At 34.0% G+C, this 9,661-nt stretch overlaps 1 protein-coding gene across 2 annotated transcripts in view; it reads left to right on the forward strand.

Moving 5' to 3' along the window:
• The window catches only part of CCDC112 (coiled-coil domain containing 112), a 36,710-nt gene extending 28,340 nt beyond the window's left edge, over positions 1–8,370 (forward strand). The window contains exons 7-10 of one of the 2 annotated variants that reach the window (XM_027869217.1): positions 3,386–3,799; positions 6,476–6,571; positions 7,470–7,588; positions 7,673–8,370. In XM_027869217.1, the coding sequence (XP_027725018.1) occupies positions 3,386–3,799; positions 6,476–6,571; positions 7,470–7,588; positions 7,673–7,703 (660 nt within the window). In that variant the 3' untranslated portion in view covers positions 7,704–8,370. The remainder of the gene's footprint in view (positions 1–3,385; positions 3,800–6,475; positions 6,572–7,469; positions 7,589–7,672) is intronic. The other variant, XM_027869218.1, reaches the window with a different exon arrangement.
• The last annotated feature ends 1,291 nt before the right edge of the window (positions 8,371–9,661 follow it).

Genomic DNA, 9,661 nt, shown 5'->3' on the forward strand with positions numbered 1-9,661 from the left:
TAGTGGGGATAGACCACACAAAAAAGTGGTGGGGGCTTTCAGGAAGTGGGGTGGGTCTACAATGGGGTAACCTGTGTGCCCAAAACCAAACAGAACTGCTGATGGAAAGTGGAGAATTACTAGGAAAGTTCGGATTCCAGCCCTTTAAAAAGGGAGACTTTGGGAAAAGGTTATTGTTCTATCCTCAATCCCACCAATCAGAGGGGAGAGGCACTGAGGGAGTTGAAAAGGTATTTGGTATCAAAACTGAGTCAGTGTGCATGATGATGAGATTTCAGGTGATGAGTTTATCCTGACTGGGGCATGATATTCTGTAGAGTGGAAACCAAACAGAGCTGATTGGAAAGTGTATGGGAAGCAGAGAGTCAATAATACTTGAACAACATCTAATATGGTGGGTTAGGAATGTAAGCAACTTTAATTTGTTTTGGTCACTTTGGATTGGCTAATCTTATTAAAGATAAAGATCTTGAAAATTGACTGTCTTTGGATGACTTGTTTATCACAAAGCAAAAATATGATATTTCGCATTTCATTTTAAAAGTTTGTTATTTTTAAAGTTTGTTAATTTTTTAAATTAAGTTTAGTTAATTTTAGTTTTTTAAATTCATAAGAATAATGCCCATTATGATTGAAGGTTCAATAGTATTTTTCTTTTTAAAAAGATTATCTTGATGGACACTCATGAAATATTTATTTATATATATGATTATTACCAAGCCTTCTGAACCAAAAATCAGGACACATGGTGTGACAAAGGATTTTTTTTGGTCATTTGGTTTGAGGTTGTGGGGCATAAGAAGGGAACAGTAGAACAGACTATTTCAAATCAGGACCATCTTGGAAAATCCATCTGTAGTTACCAATAGCCATAAAGCATTTAGTTACTAGATATTTGATGTGGGATATTTATCTTTTTTAAAAAGTATTTTTGATGACAAAGTTGAAGAAACTTTCTTACTTCTCAGAAATGACTTTAGTTTCTCACTTCAAATTAGCAAGGCCAGTTATGTTAAATTCCTTGTTAATTAATCTCAGGAAATCGAGGTGGACTTTTCTTCTATGAGATGTAGCATTTCTAATCTAGTCAGTCCTGTGTTTTTAGTAATCTGCCAGGCTCGGGCATGGGTATTTTTAATTGGGCTGTAATAATGATAATAGCTAACATTTACCTAGTGCTTACTATGTGCCATGCACTGTGCTATCCTCCCAGCAGTTGTAGGAGGAAAGTGCTATTATTATCATCCCCATTTTACAGATAAGGAAACTGAGGCAAACAGTTTAAGAGACTTGTCCAGGGTCACACAGCTTTTAATTGTCTGAGTCTAGTTTTAAACTGAGGTCTTGCTGATTCTAGGCCTGGCACTCTTTCCATTGTATCATCTAGCTTACCCTGGGGGAGGATTATGTGTATATGTGAACTTAATGAATTCTGAAGGCTGCTTCATTAGTGTCAATAACTTTTAAATAGTTATAGCATATATTTTTCAAATGTTCCTATTTTAAAAAATAAAATGCTTTAAAAATACTTGGTAAAATTCAGCTTATGGCCTGTTTCTGCCAACACATATGCCCATTTTGGAATGTTAAATATTTGTCATAGACTTGGATATTAAAACATGTTTTTCTTGTCTATTGGGTAGTTTGTTGCCTGACCTATTGCTTCAGATTTTGTTCCTTTTTGTTTCTCGGTTTCTCCTTTTTCTTAAAGATATAGTTTTAATACTCTCTTCTGTTTGCCTCCTTGGTGATAATAACTAATAAACCTCTTTCCTTATTAGTCAAAGACTGGTTAGAAAATACTTCAGAATTGTCAGCAAAAGTCATTGTAAATGATGATATAGTAAGTTCATGATATTCGTCAGCTAGTCTAGAGAAGTCAGGCAGAACAAATTTTAACTTTGTCTGAATACTCTAATTAAAGTTTCAGAATATCGCTGATTCGTACACAATGGACTTCTGAAGTGAGTTCCATCTTTTACTCAGTATCTATATAAGGCCTTTGGGTTGTTTCTCAGTGGATAATGGGTATGTTGTACCTAAGCTTCTGAAAAGAATATTAAGGATCATTAATAAATGCTGTTTTATGATGATGACTCAGATGTTAGTAATTATGTTGTATCTATGAGTAATTGCTTGAAATGTTATGAGAAAATATAGCTTATTTTGTTATTAATTATTAGGAAAGTAGCTAAATTAAATGAAGATCAACTTTCAATATTTTAAAAATGTTTTGATAAACATAATATTTTAAAATACTTAAATAAGTTGCTGAAAATTTTGGGGTGGGAAGGGGTCTTCCAGAGTTTTCAGAACCTGGAACCATCCTATACAATAATTTTGGATCTTTAAAGATGCTAAAGATTGTTAATTTTATATAAAAGTCACATTTACAATGCCTATCAGAGTGACTTATACACAGCAGTTACTCAGGTATCATGTTGAATGATTTTGAATCTGACTTCTAAATAAATTACTCATAGTTTTTTCAGACTAAAATGTATTTGATGTAGTCTTCAAAAGCCTTAAGTAGTTGTCTCAAAACTGAACATGAACTATAACATAAAGTTAAAATGAGAAAAGAGATCATAGGATCATAAATCTAGAACTGGAAGGAACCTCAGACGCCATTGAGTTCAACCTTCTTATTTTAAAGTCCAGGAAATTGAGTCCCAGGGAGGTTAAGTGACTTGCTTATAGTTACAAGACATGTCAGAGGGTTAGGATGAATCCAGGTCCTCTGATTTCCAGAGACAATGCTTTTTCACTGTCAACAGTCATTCTTCAAATAATGGTAAACATGTTGTACACCGTGAAGAAAGATCTAGAAAGCAATATTAAAGATCCGGAGAGAGTTTAATGTATTCTATTCAATTAAAAGCTAACATTGGTTGGGTTAATACTAAACTTTTATATAATAATTGAGTTATTTCACTATTGATTCCTGATACAGCATCAGACTAGAAGACACTCACAGAAAAGAAACTCCAGAAAAGAGATTTGGAAATAGGAGTGAGATGACTTGATGAAGGGAGTATAGCCTATAAAGTGCAAAAGGAACAAGCAGAAACATAGAAGAACCTAGCTAAGGTAGTAGACAGCAAACTGAAGAAGAATTGAAAAGTATGAAGTCTATTAGGAGAGGTGGCCCAAAGAACCAACAGAATTTATAATCAGTACTGTAAAAGTAAAACAAGACAAGTTCTCAACATGGTTATGAAAAAAGTTTGCATTTTAAAAAATAAAAGCCCACAAAATAATTCTAAAATTCAACCAAATAAGAATCCTGTGTAGTTTTTTCCGGAAATACAGGGTAAGACTTTATAGTTTGATCACCTGAGATTTAAAGTAAACATACATTTACTTTTTTTTTTAAACCATTTAGGCTATTCAGAAATGGAAAACAAAGAAGCAGCAAGAAAAAAAAGAAATGTTGGCGTGGAAAGAAAAGTCAGAGGAAGTACTTATGACTAATGATCTTCAGCAAGAAGAGTCCTCAAAACAAAAAGAGGAGCAGAGAAAGAAACAAAAATTGGCAGTTGAAGCCTGGAAAAAGCAGAAAATGATGGAATTATCTATGAAACAAGCATCTCAATTAAAAGAAGAAGAGGAAAAAGAGAGAAAACAACAGAGAGAACATCAGCGCCAATTTTACCTAAAATTACTGCTAGAAAAATATACTCAGCAGAAGAAAGAACAGAAAGAATTGTTGAAACTTGAAAAGGAGATGAGGGAGAAGACTGAAAGGGAAGAAAGAAGAAAAATGGCTACAAACGAAATTATTAGGTTTCAAGAGAGAGTAAGTATATATATATGTGTGTATTTATACATATATTTACATTTTATGTATATGTGTGAATATATGTGTGTGTATGTATGTGTGTGTGTGTATGCACACTTGGTGTGTATGTAGATAAAATCTCTCCTAAATAGTTTCCCCCTCATTATCATGTTCTCTTTTTTCGAAATACCTTTTGTGGATACCTGTTGTCTTAACATCAGAATCTGGGTGGGGGGGATTTCTCCCCTATTAAAAAAGGAATCTAAGAAAAAATGCCCATTATTTCCAATAGTCATACCTCTTTTGACTATATATAAATATATATACACACACGTATGTATATGTGTGTAAATGATATGTTATAATTATGTTATATACACATGTAATTATATTATATGCTATATATTGTATATACACACACACACATACATATATAAATATAAATTCTGCCTTACTAGTCCCCTGTCCTTCTACTATACAGAGGGAGGTATTTAATTTTCTGAGCTTCAGGCCCATCATTGGTTTTTTATTTCATTTTAGTGATTTTTAAATTTACATTGTCACAGTCATGCATATTCTTTTAATGAGATTTCTGGGTCAAAGGATGGACATCTTAATTACTTTTATTACATAATTCCATATTGTTTTCTATAGTGATTGGACCAATTGATAGGTCCACTAATAATGCATTTGGATGCACACCCTATAGAATTTGTCCAAAAATACATATTTGTGGGACAGACAGTACAGATAGACAATGAGCTGGGCCCAGAGTTGAATAGGAGGAGAGGAGAGTGTGATGGATTATTTTTGGGGAATTACAAAGTTATTTTACTAAACCCAAGCTTCCTGTGAAAGCAAAGATCCATCTTTTCCATACTGACATTTTATTGGTATTGCTGTATGGCAACAAGACATGGAATACCACTACATCTAAAGAACTGAAGATGAGTGTTACATTGAGGGCAGTGGAGAGGTACGTCATGGATGTGAGCAAACTACAATACGTAACCAAGAAGTGACTTTAGAGAATAAGATTAAACAGGGATTTTTATGATAGGAGGAGAAGACAGGCTGATCATGTGGCAAGAGGAAGGTTTGCCAAGTACTGCTTCACTAGTACCATTGGGACAAAAAAAGGGACTCCTCCCGTGTGTTAGATCAGCCTCTTCTGGTCTACTTTTTTTTTTTTTTTTGGCCTAGGCAGTGGGATGAAGTGACTTGCCCAGGTTCACACAGCTAGTAAGTGTCAAGTGTCTGAGGCCAGATTTGAACTCAGGTCTTCCTGAATCCAGGGCTGGTGCTCTATCCACTGCGCCATCTAGCTGCCCCTTCTGTTCTATTTTTGGTTGCATGGGACAGGAAAGCATATATGAGTTTCAAATTACATCACTGGAGAGAATTTCCAAATCAATTAAATCCCAGGTCCATCTACTCTATAGGAAGTTCATACCAATGCAAGTTGAAATATGGACAATAGACCTTCTACTTCATTTTTCCTTTGTGGTTACATAGGCCAAACTTATTTGTGTGATTATCAATCTCTTCCAAGAATCTCTTGAGGTTCTGGAACTTGATGCAATCAGCTCAATGTCATCCACAAACAGGATCATCAGGAGTATTTCCCCATCCACAGGGAATTTCTCTTTGACCTAGTCTCTGTACTGAACTCCATCACAGAGATAAATACCTTTGACAAACATGCATCATCCTGTTTGACTACTAATAGGTTTTACTATTTGATTGAATGGTTAGCTAACACTGGAAACGATATTGATCTGTGAAGTTGTTCTTGACTGTACCCTTGAATTACTACTTACCAAAATCAGTATAAATTAAGTCGATTTGCTTCTTAGTAGTCTAAAATAGAATTCCTTTTGTTTTTACTTCTAGTTGGAAAACAAACACCATAATTGGTACTTTGAAGAAAAAAAATAAGTTTTCTGTGAATTGAAACTAATTATGACTCTACATGATAGCCAGAAACATTATAATCTATATTAGACTGTTACTTAGTCCACTAAAATAAAAATCTTCAATTGAGTTTAAAAATTGTGTGCTGCCATCTGGTTCTGTTAAAATTGCCCGCCTGTTAAATGATAACTTTGAAATCACCTAAAAGATAACTTCCCTACCATGAAGTTGAAGATATATGTGGGAATGAAACAAGACCATTAGATTAGGAATCTAGGGAGAACTTTTTTAGTTGTACAAGTACTAACCTTAAAGGGACAGGTAATTTTAGCTTGGTAGCATGTTAATTTCATTGGTGGTTGTCACATTCCAAGTAGATCTCAATGGTTTTATAGTATACCTTCTAGGTTGCTCAATTCTTTTGACAAAATTTGGTTCATTAGAAAACATTACAATATATCCATGTATCAAAAATTTAAAGCATTAATCTCCAAAGATATTTGAAGGTCATTTAAAAATCTTAGAATCATGTAATATTAGAGCTAGGAGCAGATGAGAGGTTTGATTTAAATGACCTCTCATTTTACAAAGGAGGAAATTGAGACCCAGAAAGAGGAACTGACTTCGACAGATTATTCAGCTATTAAGTGTAGGAGTCAGAATTAGAGAACCCTTAACTTCTAGTTCAAGCAGCAAACAACTAGACTTTAAAGCCAAATTTCTTTGTAATTTTCCTTGCCTTCAGAACTCATCTCCTTTTTTTTTGTATTTGTTCTTCAGGATTTACATAAACTTGAATTAAAAATTCTGGAGAGAAAAGCAAAGAAAAAGGAAATGACAGAAAAAGAAAGAAGATTGGCAAAATTAAGAAAAAAGGTACTGTATCCTAGGACTATATCTGAGTTTCTACTTTATAAAAATCTTAAGCAATGTTATCCTTTTTTTTGCCCCTTTATAAAGATGTAGACATAAAACACTTAAAACTCACATTTACTTCTTTGGCTTTATTTCCTTATTGTACTGCTTTTAAAGTTTTTAACTGCTTGCCCAAGTAGAAAAAGCATAGTATAATGCAACTAAGGAGGCAACATCCTTTTTTCCTTCCTTTTTTCCATACTTACCCATACCTTAGACTTGCCAGTCATACTTTTTTGCCATATAAATGGTATTGCTTAGCTCCTCTGATATTACTGTCGACTAATCAGATTACTAACTGCTAGTGGGTAAAGAAGAGGACTTTTCTAATCTTGTACATAAAAAAAGGGAAATTTGATTTCTGGTCCTGTCATCACTTATTTTCCTATGTAAAGAATATAGCTATATTCACATCAATGTCAATTTCTATTTGCAAAACTCTTTTCTGTGATCCTTATCACCAATTTGGAATAGCCCTGTGGTTAGAGGTACTAGATAAATTATAAGGAAATGAAAGTCTTTAAAAAAAAAACGCCTTAAACTTTATTTTGAGGGAGAAGTAGAAGAAATATACCAGGTATTTAAAGGTAACTTTTATTATTAAGTTGCTATTGTATAATTAGAAAGCCTTGATTTTCAAAATAATAAACAATCGTAGCCTCTCTTCTTTAGGAAAATAAAGTAGTCACTTGAAGAACATAAAAGTGATTACTTGTTGAAAGGCTTCTATTGAATTTTTATTAATGTTTAGTTTTTATGAAATTGCTTTCCCTGTTTAATATCCTATTATAAATGTATAATTATAAATTTAGTAGTTAATATAATTTAATAGGTCATAATTTTATTTTCCTATTGACAGGTTGAAGTTAATGTTAGTCGGGATCCATCCAGGTTGTACAAACTTACCAAAGGATGGGAAGAACGTACAAAAGAGAGAGGTTCAACAGGCACAGGGCCTCTTCTGCATTTACCACATAGGTAAAAAATATATAAATGAAGTTTAAGGCTTTTCTTAAGGTCTTTTTCATTTCCTTATAATGTATGTACTACTTCTCTCCACAGGGCTATTCCCACCTGGAGACAAGGATTATAGAAGAGAATTTAACAAATAAAAATTACCATCCAATTAATATGAATATTGGTATAATGCTTTACACAGGAAAATAAATGATTTATAAACAAAGTGACCACTTATGTTCAGAAATTATCATTTTCCTTGTTTAACAGTTAGTATAAATTGTATAGTGCTTGATTGTTAGATCTTTAGGTATATGCTGGCAACTACCTTTTTTACTGTTTTATCCTAGGAAGATAATTGTGTTCCTGTTGAAATTTTTATTTTGCAACAGCAGATTGAAAGGGGAAAATAGAAATTTAAATTATTGTAATTTAAGCACATGAAATAAATAAGTGGACTTTTCATCTCATGTCTTCATTATGCAAAATGGGAAAACTATATTTGTATGGCTATTTGAAAAATTTTAATACATTTTAAATGGATGCTAGCTTATATTATTAACACATTTAGGAAATGCAAAGGAAGGCATTAAAATTGGGAGGCAACATAGCAGAGATAAAAGAGGGCAAATTTGGAATGAGAGGAGCTGGGTTCCCAGTTCTGCCACTTACATTCTGTAATGTAAGTCTGTAATAAGGTAAGTCCCTTAATGTTCCTAGGCCTCATTTACCTCATCTGTAAAATAATAGAGCTAGACTCAATAACCCGCACTGTTCCTTCCACCTCTGATGTAGTGACTTCTACCCTGGATATCTTAAATAAATAGGTGGCATTTTTATGAAATAAAGTTTTAATATTTGTTTTATGTTCATTGTTATTATAACTGCGACCTAGACAATGTGGATCCATTACTTTGAGTATGTATAATCTCTCCTGCTTAGTACCATCATAAGTTAATATTCTGGAAGCCTGCTTCTAAGCAGGCTTGTGTAGTGGAGTGCCCTGTCTTCCACTTCAGAGCATGGGCAAGTAATCTCTGACTGTCCTCTACTTTGTGATATTTTTTAAAAAATCTTTTAATTGGCTGCTGAGTTGGAATTGGAACATACCAAAAGCACAGACTGACAAAATAGCTTTTCTTCCTGCTGTCCAGGAGATAGGAATATAACAATAGGACTAACCCTAATTTTATATGCACATTCAGCTGTTTCATCATTCAATTAAAAGGCTTTTCTTCACTTTGTAGTAAGGGACAGGCAGGAAATAGTAAGAGTCTACATGCGTATGCTTTCAAGAGGAGATCAGGACCGTCCATTACACATTCCTGAAAACAGCTTCCCCAAGGATTCATGTGGGTTGTTTGGCACCCTGTAGATCAGACTGTGTATGCTCAAAGGTCTGGGCCCGTATTTGACAGTAAGACATTACATTTTTAAAAAGCTTCCTTGAAAAATTATTTGAAATAGTGACCAATTATGAGCAAGGTGGCATAGTATATAGTGTGCTGGATTTGGAATGAAGAAGACCTCAGTTCAAATTATGCTACAGATAGTTACTAGCTATGTCACCCTGTGTAGGTCATTTAACCTCCCTCAGGCTAAGTTGGTAGTTAAGTGGCACAGTGGATAGTGTTGGGCCTCAAGTCAGGAAGACTCCTTACTAGCTAGCTACTAGACACTTACTAGCAGTGTGAGCCAGGGCAAGTCACTTAACTCTATTTGGCTGGGTTCCATACCTGTAAAATGAGCTGGAGAAGGAAATGGCAAACCACTCCATTATCTTTCCCGAGAACACCCCAAATGGGGTTACAAAGAGTCAGACACAACTGAAAAATGATTGAACAACTACCACAAACAGGCTCAGTTTCTTTATCTGTAAAATGAAGAGATTAAATTTAACAGCTTCAAAGGTCACTTCTGGCTAAAAAAATCTATAGATTTGTCTAATGTCTGACACAATATTTTGTGCTTTGTTCTTTTTTGGCTTTCTTTTTAGCTATTCCAATCCTCCCTTTAAGCCTTTCTCCTTGTTGAGAATTAGTGGATGAGGATGAGACCCTGAGTAGTAGAAGGTTCTCAGCTATCTTTCTGCCC

Source organism: Vombatus ursinus, unplaced genomic scaffold (genome assembly GCF_900497805.2).
Source record: "Vombatus ursinus unplaced genomic scaffold, bare-nosed wombat genome assembly UNPS02014792.1, whole genome shotgun sequence".
NCBI lineage: Eukaryota > Metazoa > Chordata > Mammalia > Diprotodontia > Vombatidae > Vombatus > Vombatus ursinus.